Source organism: Sminthopsis crassicaudata, chromosome 2 (genome assembly GCF_048593235.1).
Source record: "Sminthopsis crassicaudata isolate SCR6 chromosome 2, ASM4859323v1, whole genome shotgun sequence".
In the NCBI taxonomy this organism is placed as follows: domain Eukaryota; kingdom Metazoa; phylum Chordata; class Mammalia; order Dasyuromorphia; family Dasyuridae; genus Sminthopsis; species Sminthopsis crassicaudata.
Window position 1 is genome coordinate 673,229,030 of NC_133618.1, and position 14,407 is coordinate 673,243,436.

General features: G+C 38.9%; 1 protein-coding gene across 2 annotated transcripts in view; it reads left to right on the plus strand.

Annotated features, from left to right (window-relative positions):
* Positions 1-698: 698 nt before the first annotated feature.
* LOC141559054 (gastric triacylglycerol lipase-like) overlaps positions 699-14,407 on the plus strand; it is a 21,584-nt gene continuing 7,875 nt past the window's right edge. Inside the window, exons 1-6 of one of the 2 annotated variants that reach the window (XM_074297094.1) lie at positions 699-924; positions 3,571-3,686; positions 6,451-6,568; positions 7,474-7,672; positions 8,762-8,871; positions 9,420-9,556. In XM_074297094.1, coding sequence (XP_074153195.1) covers positions 906-924; positions 3,571-3,686; positions 6,451-6,568; positions 7,474-7,672; positions 8,762-8,871; positions 9,420-9,556 — 699 coding nt within the window. In that variant the 5' untranslated portion in view covers positions 699-905. The remainder of the gene's footprint in view (positions 925-3,570; positions 3,687-6,450; positions 6,569-7,473; positions 7,673-8,761; positions 8,872-9,419; positions 9,557-14,407) is intronic. The other variant, XM_074297095.1, reaches the window with a different exon arrangement.

Sequence of the window (14,407 nt, forward strand, 5' to 3'; positions counted from 1 at the left end):
GGGTGAGGAAAGAGCAAGAAGTTTAAAATAAACCTCAAGTTGATCCTTAATGGAAACCAAGAATTCTATGAAGTGAAGATGAAGAAGAAAGGCATTGAAAGGATGGAGAATAGTAAGTGCAAAAGTACAGGAGATGAGAGATGGAGAGTCATGTGTGGATGGGCTAACTTCTAAGGTCTTTCTTTAAGTCTAAGATTCATCAGTAGGAGTGCCAACAAGTCTAGACATGTGAAGGAGTGATAATATATATAAGCATAATACGGGGGTCACAAATTTTTATATAATTGAGATGAAGCAGTGTACTAGACCTAGCTAAATTGTACTGAACCTCTATATTTACAAGCTACCCATTGGTAATTAAAACCAAATGGTCTACGTGCAAATTTGAGCATACTAAGACAGCAGATGCGCTGACATTCTCCATACATAAGATAGAAGTTAGTTCATTCCTTCTCATAAAACTGCTCTTGTTGGAATTTTGTAATTTTCAAAGTAGTTTCTTCAGCTGGAAGTCCTTGAAGTTGTAGGAGTCAAATTGTTCTGATTAAACATTCTCAAATGTAGCTTTGCCTTGTTTTCCCTTTCCCTCAGATAAACTCTCTGTTCTCAAACTGTAACAATGTAGACCCTGAGAGTGTGAGGTAATTTCCCCGAGGCTTTCCATAGGACTATTTAAGACCCAGATTCATTGTGTCTGACAGCCATATTGGGGAATAGAAAGGATCCTTGTTGACCAATTGTTCACCTAACAGAAATCTGAATTTTAAAAAACCAATCATCTAATAAAACGTTGTTACCGACAGAGTAACTTTGAGTGGTGTCCTTTATTTGATCTCAGAGTGTGGCATCTTGGACTCTCATCAGTTTCTGGTAAAAGTTAGCTTTGTCTCAACCCACTGACCCTCATGGATCCAGTTATCAGAGGTAAGAGAACTTAATTTAAATAATTAGTGAAAAATTTGGATTTAGAGCATTTTTAATATAACTAGAGATAACTTTAATTTCCTTATCTGGAAACTTCCTGTACTTATCCTTTGACAACTTATCAAATGGGATATTAATTATATTCTTATAAATTTGACATAGTTCTCTATGTATTTGAGAAATGATACCTTTATCAGAGAAATTTCCTGTAAAAGGTTTTTTCCTTTAATTTCCTATTTTCGTTCCATTTTTGACTGTTTTGTTTGTGCAAATCTTTTTAATTTAATGTAAACAAAAATTTTCAATTTGCTTCCTCTAATGCTCTGTCACTTGTTCGATCAGAAAGTCTTCCCCATATCATTTATCTGACATATTTTATGTTTCTTTGATTTGTTTATATCATCTTTTTTTTTTTCTTGTTTTATTGCTATAGCCAGCATTTTTAGTACAACATCAAAAAATTGGTGGTGATAATGCTTTACCTTTGTTTCATCTCTGATGTCAGTAGAAAGGCTTTTAGCTTTTCTATATGTATGTATGTATATAATGTATGTATATATATGTATGTAATAATATATGTATATAATAATTTTACATATCTGTATTGTACACACACACAATGTCTTTTGACTTTGCATGTTGAACTTCCATGTCATCATTGCAGATTTTTAGGGTCAGGTTCTTTTTGTTGTTATTTACTCATTTTTCCAGCCTTTTTTTTTTTTTTTTACTTTAAATTTTTTGTCAAGTTTGGTTTGTGCTCTCAGGATGAAGGGGGTCCTGTCCCAAACTCCAGGTATTTCATGCTGCTATTTTCAGAACTAGTTCTGAGGGTATGCTCTTGGTGCTCGGTGTTTGATCCAAGGAGAGGTGTGGTCATTGTTCTCTTGGCCTGAGCCATAAGTGCTAGTTCTCCTCTTGCCCCTGAAACTATGACTAGGGCCTATGCTCCCCCGCAGCTGTATGAGTTAGTATTCTTTTTTGCTTTATAACTGAGATTGGGACTCCTACTCCCTTGTGAGAGATAACAAGTATTCTTCTCCAGACTAGAACTGTGACCCTGAACTGCACATAGGCAGTACAACAGCTTTTTGTCCCCACTGCCAAAAAAAGGTCACCTATAATTTCTTTCTGGCAAGTTGTCTGACTCCCTTACTGTCCCTGATCTGCAAACTCTCCAAAGCTGCTATTGCCATTGTTTCCACCTCCAAGGCCTGATGCTACTATTGCTGCCACATACACTATACTGAAGGCCATCACCCTCCTCAGTGTCACAAACCTGTCCTGCCAACCTCCTAAGCTGTCTTAGACTGGAAAAAATGTCTCACTCCAACCTTTTGTGGGCTCTGCCACAAATTCAATTTTAGGCATTATTTTGAAGTTGTTTAGAGAGGAATATTGGAGAATTCAGCTGAGTTGCTGCTTGTTCTCCATCATCTTGGCTCTGTCCCCAATTTCTAAATATATCTTGTTTGAGTTTTCCAATATTGCTGTATTTTACTTTTTTATGTTTTTGTTCTTTCCCAAATCCATATTGCTTGGCAGAGTACCTGGGTATTGCTGATTGATTAGTTGGTTGAGTGACAAGAAGTATTATAGACATTTGTTAAATAAATAAAGCTAACTTAAGTAGTTTGTCTAGGGCCACATGCCTGGTAAATAGTATCGTTAAGTAATTAGAATCAAATTCTTCAGGTATTCAGCCCAGTGTTCTCCTATATTTCTTTCTGCAGATACCCTATCGATAAAAGGTGTACTCTTAATTGCCTAAAAGTGCCTTCTTCATCCTACTCTTCAAAGATCATTGTAGCCATGACTGGCTCTGTGATGAATGGAATCATGATTCTGAGACTCTTTTTGTTGCTGTTGTTTTTCTTTATTTAGAGTATGATATTTCTTTAGAAGGTCAATCTTGGTATTGTTTTCCTGAAAGACTATGGGAAATTGTTCTTTATATGAGAAACTTTGCTTTCTTTGAACAGAATCATTGCCTAATTTTCCGTAATCATAGCCTTAGGTATTTGTTCCCACATATGTTCCAATCATATTAGTCCCTATGCCTGCTTAATCAATTATTAATTATATTTATGTTTCTCATTGTCTTCTGAAATGAATGTGAAAGATCCCCAGGGAAGAACTGACCCCATTAGGGCCTCTTTGGTCTGGTTCTCCTTCTGCAGCTGTGGGAGTAAATATACAAGAAATAGCAAGTACTTAGTTGATTCTTGACCTTTTGTCAGAATTTTTTTATAAAACATTTTATTCAAATATTTCAGAACTAAAACTTACAAGCTGAAGTACTTTATAAATGTTAGCTATTATTTCTATTAAGAAACATTTCAAATTAATTCAGCTAGATGGGATTGTGAATAGAAGCTGGTCCCAAAGTCAGAAAGACTTGAGTTCAAATATAACCACAGAAACTATCTATGTGACCCTGGGCAAGGCATTTAAACCTCTGTTAACCTTAGTTTCTTCCATTACAAAATGGGGATGATAACAACATCTGTCTCACAGGATTGCTGTGAGGATCAAAACCTCTTAACTTAGTGCCTGAAACACAGGAAGCATTATATATACACTAATTTTCTTCTTTCCCCTTCTCCTCTAATGTTAATCACTAATCAATCTCTGTTTTTCTTTCAGGCAGATGTGAAATTTGGTGCCTTTTTGCAGCTGTCTGTTGGACACTTGTTTTCAGAACTGCTAATGGAGACATTAAGAGTAAACCCTTGCAAAATCCAGAAGCTAACATGAACATTGTAAGTCATGTTAATGAAAATGTGAAGGGAAATACTATGTGGGTTGGGGTGGAGTAAAGAGCTACACTGGTAGTGGGGTGCAGTGAAAAGAGAAGTAAAGTTGGCATCCAAGGGCTGAGGTGATTCTGAAATTGATTCAAACCCCATTTCCTCTGCTCTGCTGTATATATATATATACAAAGAGAGAGAGAGAGAGAGAGAGAGAGAGAGAGTCCTTCAAATACTATAACCTCTAGGTTCCTCAATTTATTCATTTCCCATAACCTCCACTATATCACAGCTATATACAGAGATCAAATCAGTTTTGTAAAAAAGTAAGAAGAGAGAGAGAGAGAGAGAGAGAGAGAGAGAGAGAGAGAGAGAGAGAGAGAGAGAGAGAAAGAAAGAGAAGGAAGGAAGAAAGGAAGGAAGGAAGGAAGGAAGGAAGGAAGGAAGGAAGGAAGGAAGGAAGGAAGGAAGGAAGGAAGGAAGGAAGGAAGGAAGGAAGGAAGGAAGGAAGGAAGGAAGGAAGGAAGGAAGGAAGAAAGAATGGATGATGGTAGGAGGAAGGGATAGAGGAAGTGAGAAAAAAGGAAAGGAAAAAAGAAGAGAAAGGAATAAAAACAAAGAAAATAGTTTTATCTACCCTTTGAGTTCATTAATCATCTGGAGGTGGATCCCACATTTCATCATGAGTCCTTTGGGATTGTGGTTGGTCATTATGTGGATTAAAGTTCCTAAGTAACTCGGAGTTTATTGTCTTCACAATGTTTTTGTTACTGTATAATTGTTCTGGCTCTGCTCACTTTGCTTTATATCTCTCTCATTAATCTTCAATTGCTCCCTGTCTACTGACTTGTTCCCTTCTACCTACAAACACACCTATGTCTTCGCAACTTCAAAAAATCCTCATGTGATTCTTCCATTCTTCATCGTGTATCTCCTCTTGTTCAACTATGACTTTCTTGAGAAAAGCCATCTACAATTGTCGCCTCTATTTGTTTGCCATCACTCTGTTGTAAAACCATCTGTCTTCTGACTTTCAATCCCATCATCTAACCGAAGTTTCTACCTCCAAAGCTCCTATATCTTTCCCTTCTTTTGTGGCTAAACTTTTTGAGAAGACTTTCTACAGGGATTGCTTTTATTTCCCTTCCTCTCACTCTTCTTAGCTCTCTGTAAACTGACTTTCTGAACTCATCATTTAATGATTTCTTAATTGCTAAATTTAAATAGCTGGAAACCTCATTTATTTGCTGTTCACGACACTACTTTTCTTTATGCTGTCCCATCTCTGTTTTGGGGCCTGCTCTTTTTTAAAGTGTGCCCCTTCCTATCTGACCAATTCTTCTCTGTCTCCTTTGCTGCATCTTCACCTTCCAAGATGTCACCCTCTACTTCTTATTCTTTCCCCTCTGCCATATTTAATCTGGATTTCACCTTGGCCACCATTTCTCAAATAAGCCTCCCTTTCTCCTCTGACATGGCTCCCATCTGAAACAGGTTCTCATCAATCCCTTCCTGGGGTCTAGCAAGAGCTAGCAGGAGGTCTATCTGCTTCAAATCTTTGCTTCCTCCAATCCTTCTCAGCTTTCAAATTGATCTTTCTAAAGATTTTTGGGACCTCTGTGAACTCTCCTAGATCCCTCTCAGCTTCAGAATCCAATATAAAATCCTTTCTTTCACGTCTAAAACCCTCCATAGTTTGGTCCCTTTAGGCTTGCTCCCTCAGTCCCTCCTCCCCATTTAAGCACTCTTTGGCCAGGGACACTGGCCTGTGTTTCACCTCCCACAAGCCCCTGGACTTTTTGTCTCTGGGATTTCACATTTGTCTCTCATGTCTGTAAGGATTTCCCCCCCTTCCCCCTTCTCTCTGCTTCCTGGTTTCCCCAGTTTTCTGCAAGTTCCAACTCACATCCCACCTTCTGCAAGAAGCTTTACCCAATTCTCCTTCCATCTTGCATTGCTAGGGCCTTCCCTCTGATGTTAACTCCCCTTTACACCATATTTATCTTGTCTGTATGTGATGGTTTGCACTTTGTCTTTCTTATTAAAAGATGAGCTCTTTGAGACTTGGGACTGCTTTTTGTCTTTCCTTGGCACATAGTAGGCACTTAAAAATGCTTACTGACTATTTAACTTGATTGGGCTCTGCTGCTTATTCCTTGGGGATACCAAGCAAGACATTTAACACCTTTGAGACCTCAGTTTCCTTTTCTGTAAAATTAGGGCCTGTCCAAGGTTTCTTCCAAGTTTAGAGTGATATAAACGTCTTCCAAGTTTAGATAGAGAGCATATAAATGCTCTGAAGCTTGTGCTTTATGCTTGGGCATCCAATGTCAACATGACTACGGACAACCAGAACCTCTGGAGAGGGGGAAATATGAGTTATTCCTAGGCACATGAGTTCATTCCAATTTTTCCAGTCACTATCTCTGTGACCTGGGGCCAATTGTTTCATTTCTGAGTTTCAATATCCTAATGGGTAAAGGGAGAATAATATGTTCTTTTTTTATTCATGGTGTTGCTATGAAGAAAATACTTTGGAAGCCATTAAGAGGCCTTCAGAAAGCTGTCCTTAGTACCCCCTGTTGTTGCTCACTCAGTCTTTGAAGACTCTCTCTGCATGTCCCTTATCCAACAATACCCCTTCTTTCTCTCCAAAGGCCAGCCCAGGTCTTTCCCTTTTGCCTCTGCTTCTTTCTCTGTATGTCCCCGGAATGCTTGGGATTCCTTGCTTTAAGAAGGCTCAGCCAGGTGAAGACTTTTTCTTCCTTCCACACAGAGCCAGATTATTTCCTACTGGGGCTACCCTAATGAAGTATATGATATTGTAACAGAAGACGGCTTCATTCTTGGGCTTTACAGGATCCCCTATGGGAAAGAACATTCTAAGAGAAAAGGTAAGAGGCACCATGTCATGAAACTCAGGTGAGCGAAGGCCTAGAATTCACCTGGGGGAAGAGAGGGCTTGGATGTGATGGGAAGGAAGAGCTCTGGACTTGAGCAAGAGCAGGTGGTCAAATGCCATTTACTAATTACGTAACCATCTCAATATAGTTTTAGGAAGGTTCAGAATATCAATAAATCAACATAAGGAAATAAGACACAAGACAGTGGAGCAAGCCAAGTTTATTGAGACATTTATACTATGAAGGGCAATCAGGGAGCATGGTCGAAATAGGGCAGGTTCCCTTAATCCTGAGTGGAATCAGGTGCACAAAGCCAGTAAAGTCCACAGAATTTTGTAAGGTCCTCATCTGGATCAAGAAATCGCAGGCATTGGGGAGAAAGAGTGAGAAGTCCAGACTGGGGACTGGTGCAGATTCATGATAGTTGATTCTGTGGGGGTGGGGGGTACTCTTGGAAAATATATGACTGTCTAACAATTCCAGCTGAGCTTAGGCAGGAAAGGGACTTTTAGTTCTTACTGCTGGTCTTATGCTGACAGAGTAATTCAAGGAAGAGCTTCTTCACTGAGTAAGGTAAGGGAGGTTCCTGGAGCCATTGCAGTGACCAAGGCAAATCAATGGCTCTAGAGACAATATGGCGCATCAGATAAGGAGTGGGACTGGAAGCCATAAAGATCTAAGTTCAGATCCTCCCTTAGACTTCCCTGGCTGTGTGATTCCTCATCTAGAAATGGGGGCTGGGACCATATGATCACCCAGGTCCCCTCCCATACTAAATCTGTGAGATGACTAAGAATATCTAGACATGTAGACTTCCTTAGGCAGCAGCCGTCAGAGGGGATTTGGACGTGTTTTGAGAATTTGGTTATGAGATACATCTCCCCTTCATTTTGCAGCTCCAAGGCCAATTTTCTATTTGCAACATGGGATGTTTGTGTCTGCTAAAATCTGGGTCACAAATCCACCGGACTCCAGCCTCGCCTTTGCTTTGGCAGACTCCGGTTATGATGTGTGGATGGGGAACAGCCGTGGGAACACTTGGTCCCGGAAACATGTGCGCTACTCTCCAGAAACCCCAGAATTCTGGGCTTTCAGGTAGAAAAGAGATGATGTTTGAAAATGAGATTCCATTGGGTTTCCTAAATATGTGGAAATTTTTTTCCTTCCCTAAGGGGGAAAGTATTGTTATAATCAAGGCTATGGATCATTAAGAGAGACTTTTGGGAGTAGAGTTTTAAAAATGGATAGTAATTCAACAGGAACAGAGGGGGAGGATGACAATGGCAGAAAGTTAGCATCAGCAACAACACAACACTGGGCATCTCCTACTTGGGGACCCTGGCCTGTTTCATCCCACAGGCAGTCCCAAGTACCACAGGCAGGGAAGCAGATGATCTGGAAATGAGCACACAGACATACCTGATGGTTGCCCCTTTTCTTTTCCTACCCCATGAACTAAGAAGCTCTGTTCTGTTTAGGGCTCCCTTCACCAGGTGGCAGAACCATTGTTATTGGTCTATGGACTCTGGACTCTGCACTGGCTAGTAATACCTAGAGAAGAATTCCCCAAGTAAAGGCCAATTTTTTTTTTTTTGATGTGTCAGTGATAAATGGGGAAACCCTTACTTTGAAAGCTCCACGATTGAGTCTAAATTATGGCCTGTGCCCATTTCTTGGAAGCACAAGTTCTTATTTGCTTCATTAATCTCACCCACCATTCATTAAGTTCTTGCTTGTGTAGACACTGAAAAGAATTAGACAGATAAGCAAGATGAATAAGTAGATCCTGCTCTCATGAAAGTGCACTCCAGAAGGGGCTCAGGAAGGCTGCTTGGAGTGCTCGAGGCCTACGAAGTAGTCCACATACATGGACATTCAGAAAATTAAAGTGGCTCCTCCACTGATGATATCTGTCTCTAATGTCCCATCATGGTGTAGAGGTTACCTTGGGCTCTTAGAGGCTCTGGAAGAATATCCCTAAAGCCAGCAAGAACTCCAGGAGAGGTCTGATTGTGGTCTGAGGACCAGTACAACCACGTTCACCAATATTTGGACTCAGAAAGTGGCCACGAGGCAGTGATTTTTAGTTTTTTGGAATCAGTTAAGACCTGGGGTAATGGGAGTAGAAGGAAAGGAATGAAAATCCTGGGTTCTTTTCTATTTCTCTTTTTCTCTCTTTTGCAGTTTTGATGAAATGGCTAAATATGATCTGGTCGCCACTTTGAATTTCATTGTGAACAAAACCGGTCAGGAGAAACTGTATTATGTGGGCCATGACCAGGGCACCACCATCGGTATGTGTAGATCAATGGGCATTACAAGTATGGATTAAGCCCTTACATGTGCTAGGGACTGTGCTAGATGCTGGGAAGGAGATTCCAAAGATGTGGGGGAAAAGAGGGAGAATGATGCTACAGTTATAAACTGAAGGGACTGACTGGAAAGATGGTGGGCACCTTCGTTGGGGATGGGCAAGTTTGGGAAAGAGTTTGGATGGAAAGACACTGAGATCTATTTTGGACACTTTGAGTTAGACATGCTACAGGACAGCTAATTTAAAGGGGGCAGCCACTGGTGTAGTGGATAGAGCACCAGCCCTGAAGGCAGGAGGACCTGAGTTCCTAGCTATGACCCTGGACAAGTCACTTAGCCTGCTTGTCTCAGTTTCTTCATCTATAAAAGAAAAAAATGGTAGACTTGTCAAGAAAATCCAAAATGGGATAAGAAAGTGTCAGACATAACTATCTAGAGTTCTCATCCCTTCTATCCTTACTTTCATTCTCTGTGAGTGTAAGAGGATTGGAAGAGAACTACCATTAATGAATTGCTTTCTCTCATCCAGCTTTTGCAGCATTCTCCTCCAATCCAAAACTGGCTCAGAGAATTAAGATGTTTTTTGCCTTGGCTCCTGTGGTTTCAGTACAACACAGTAGGGGCCCCTTAAAGACCTTGATGTCTATCCCCACATTCTTATTCAAGGTAAGTGAATCCTGGAGTTGTTAAAAATAAACTACATAAATACATCATAATACATTAATACCTTAATTGACATCATGCAGGGCAGGGGAAAAGAATCTCAGGATCTCATAATCCATCAGTAACAGATTTCAGATTTCATAGCACAAGCAGCTTTTTGCAAAGGTTCTTTGTCCCAATTTTCCTCACCAACATCACAGGAATATGAATTTAGAATCTTACCAATCTCTCTGTCTCTGTTCTCTGCCAGTCTCTGTCTCTGTCTCTCTCATAATGAGATGTATGTCTATAGGTGGGTATGTCTTTATATCAGCTTCATTTCTGGATCTATCTTATGTCCCATTATGACACCTCTCAAGTCCCTTACAGAACTTTTATATATCTCAGTTTCCTTCCTGGGGTCCACAAAGAAAGAGAGGAAGCACTTTTTAAGAAAATCTCTTCTCCAGCTTGGATTATAATAATTATGTGTATAGAATTATTATAATATAATAACATATTATATATGTAACATATATAATCTATAATAAGGGTATTCCACAATGTTAAATTTTCTGACAGTTTTTTCTATTCTTTCCAGTGATTACAGTCACTATGTATATTGTTTTCCTGGTGCTGTTTGGTTTTCCCTGTATCAGTCCATATTGATCTCCTCATGCTTTTCTGAATTCTCCACATTCATTATTTCTTTTTTTGTAAGTTTATTTTTAATACACATTGCTTTATGAATCATATTGGGAAGGAAAATAAGAGCAAAAGGGAAAAACTATGGGAGAGATTAGGAAAAACAAAACAAAACAGAAAAAGATGTGAACATAACATGTGTTGATTTACATTCAGTCTCCTTAGATCTTTTTCTGGATGCTGATGGCATTTTTCATCCAAAGTCTATTGGGATTGCTTTGGACCACAGAACCACTGGGAAAAACCAAACCTTTCAGAGTTGATCATTGCACATTCTTCTTGTTATTGTGTACAATGTATTCCTGGTTCTTCTCATTTTGCTCAGCATCAGTTCGTGTAAATCTTCCCAAGCCTTTCTATAATCAGCTTGTTCGTTATTTTTTTTAGAACAATAATATTCCATTACCTTCATGCACCACAGCTTGTTCAGCCATCCCCCAATTAAAGGACATCTATTCCTTTTCCTATTCTTTGCTACCACAAAAAAGAGCTGCCACAGACATTTTTGCACATGTGGGTCCTTTTCCTTCTATGATTTTCTTAGAGTAAAGACTCAGCCATGGTATTGCTTGGTTAAAGGGTATGTGCAGTTTTATAGCCCTTTGGACATAGTTCCATTGCTACCCACATCATTTCTTATGATGAATATTCTATAGTCATATTCTATTTCATTCTTACATCCCAATTTATTAAGCTGTTATAAGCATTTTGGTCTAACCTCACTTTCAAAATAAGGCCTAAAGAGATGAGGGGACTGGTCTAAGATCACTGTGCTAGTAAGGAGTACTGCTAAAATTGGAGCCCAGATCTTCCTTTTTCATTCCAGTTCTTTCCAAGGGACCAGACTTACATCTTATGAGCCAAGTCAGAACTTTTCCCAAAAGAGGACAGGACTGAGATGTAATTTATCCAAGGTTAGAATCTAAGAAATATTTTCATTTAGATGCTCTGCTCTTTTTTGTGTGTTTTTTAAATTAATTTTTTTCAATTAAGTATTTGTGTCTTAACTTCCCACATACCTACTCAATGAGAAAAAAGGAAAACTATATTTATTTTTTTAAATAATAACTTTCTTTTAATTTTTTTAATTTTTCTTTTTTATTAAATATTTTTGCTTTCTATTTTCAAAATATATGCAAAGATAATTTTCAACATTCACTCTTACAAAAGCTTGTATTACAAAATTTTTTCTCCCTTTTCCCCACTCTGTTCCCTAAACATATGTTAAACATGTGCAATTCCTCTATACATATTGGCACATTTATCATTCTGCACAAGAAAAATCAGATCAAAAAGAAAAAATGAAAAAAAAAAAAAAAACAACAACAAAAAAGCAAACCAAAAAAAAAAAAAAAATGAAAGTACTATGTTGCCTTCCATATTCAGTTCCCATAGTCCTCTCTCTGAGTGTAGATGGCTCTTTCCATTACAAATCTTATTAAAATTGACCTGAATCAGCTCATTGTTGAAAAGAGCCTCATCCATAAGAGTTGATCAAAATTGTTGTTGCTGCTTACAATGTTCTCTTGGTTCTATTCGCTTCATTTTGCATACTGTAGGTCTCTCCAGACCTTTCTGAAATCATCCTGCTGATCATTTCTTATAGAACAATACAATTCCATAGCATACATATTCCATAACTCATTCAACCATTCCCCAACCGAGGGGCAGCCACTCAAACTACTTATATTTAACATGAGCTATGTGGCTTTTGGAAGTTTCCCAACTGAAATCCAGTGGGGCTTAATGAGGCAGTTGAGGGTATGTACCCAGACACTTGGCAGAAGCAGCAAGACTTACTTCATTCTCCACTCACCCTAAATATTCTCAGGAGAGAGATTCAAGCAGTGGGTCTTTTTAGCTCAGTGCCCCAGTCTCAACTTCTGTTTCCTGTTTCATACATATGACTTGCAAAGCCCTTTCCTCCTCCTCACCACACCCCAAGGCAGCTGCATAGGTGTACTTATTCTCATCCTAGAAATCAAGAAGTAAGGGGTGAGACGGGCAAAGCCACTTGAACCAGCTGATAAGTGAGTCACTGACCTGATTGCAACACAGGTGCTCCTCTCTGACAGTAAAGCTATTGACCTTTTTACAATACCCTCTGGCTTCAGAAATGTGGGTTGTTGTAACTACTTATTCTTCTGTGGGTCTCATTCTTTTCAGCTACTATAGTAAGACATGGCATCTTAGTGATCTGTGACTCAGTGGCCCAAGCTCTGGGCTTACAGTAACTTGGGTCAGTTTGGGAGGTAGTATTATTCCTAAATTATTTCCCTTTGACTTACCTTACTTGGACTCGGAATTTTCTCAGTGAACCTCAGAACATAGACTGCATCTTGACTTCCATTGATATGATTCGATAGTATCCTAGTTCCTAATGCAAATACCCAAGGTATCAATGGTCACTGAGTACACCATTACCTTTATTTCTTATTCCCCTTACCTTCAAATAGAATGGCGCAAAACAACATGACGAATGACAATAGGCAGTAAAAAGTCAATATGGAGTCACTTCCACTTGAGTGAATACCACTTCTGACCATGTGTAGTCACCCAGACTCTTGGTTCCCCTTGTATTTTTGTACTTCTCTTGCAAGGGAAATGAACTCCATGATGCTGGAGACAACCTAAGATAGTATGGTCTGTTGTACATTTATCTCCCCAAACTATGTAAAGGGTCTCTAGCATTATTCTTAGGGTATGGAGTCTCTCCTGGAAAGAAACAAATTCATGATTTCTAGTGAGACAACGTTCCAACCTCCTAGTTAAATCTTTTCTTCACCGTGCTATGTTATTTGAGTTACCCTCAGCAGGGAAATACATTTGGGAGAATTAGAAAGACAACCTTCCTTTGGAAAGCTCTGATGATCATAGTGATTTTTTTATATTTATCATTTTTCCTTATACTTTTCCTCTTTGTAGCTTCTACTCATTGCTCCTACTTTTCCCTCTAAAGACAAGCAGAGCAAATGTAATTCTTCCTTCAGATACTACAGGATGCCTTTCATATCCCATCCAGGACTTTTCATCTCCAAGTTAAACATCCCCATTTCTTTCAATCATGGATAGCTGTAGGGCATGATTTTGATGCTCTCTGGAAATCCCAGCTGATTGATTTCTTCTGGAAAGTTGGAATCTCAAAAGCTTTAATTAAAAATTAAATTGCTGTGAAAAATGGAAAAACAGTATGGAAACTAGATATTAACCAGCACCTAACAACCTGTATTATGAAAAGGAGAACAAGAAATAATCTACCTCTCAGAGTCATGGGGAAGGAACAAATTCATGACTAAATAAGAACTAGAGAATATTATGGAATACGAAATGGTTGAATTTAATTATATTAAATTAAAAAGTTTGTGTGTAACAAAACCAATGCATCCAAAATCAGCAGATTTTCTAGATGTTTTCTGACTAGAGCATATGAGCTGTCCAAATCATAAATAGGGTTAAGTGGGCAGACTCTAGTGTTGAAGAACACTGAGAATCTCCAATGCAAGGCTAGATCTGTTAAGCGTGAGTCTTGCTCAGATACATGTTGAACTTTGAGAGTCCTTGAGATTCTTTCCAACTTGAAATTCTTGAATCTTCTGTCTGTGGTTCTCAGCCATCTCTAATGGCTTCTCATTTATTTACTCTGGAACTGGGTATATGACATGACTTAAACTTGCATAATTCAACCTGACCTATTCACTGTAATCTCCTGATGTCTGGCTAGTATTCCTGAACAATCTGGAAAGGCAGAACAGTTTACCTGGAATAACTGTGTTATGTAATACTCTCTCCTCCCCTGACTATAGTTAAAGATCGATGGCTACCATATGTATCTATTCTAACTGATTGGACCACACTTATTTTAAGGTAAAATGAAGAAATTACAATTGAGCCCTAGATCAAAATATAGAGTTAATCCTAGATAGTTATTCTACAATGGGAATGGAATGGGGTGGAATGAGATAACCTCCTCATTCACAATCTATTGGGTATGATAGGCTACCTAAAGGACTCTGATCCAATTTTTCCTCCTCCATGCAGTATAATCATGGTCCCTGGTCAGCAGTCACTGATTACTTTCAGTGAACAAAGCACTAGCTATGACTAGTATAATAATTTGGACAGCCTCAGCTTCCAGGCATTTAAAATAGAAGGATTGGACTGGATGGTCCC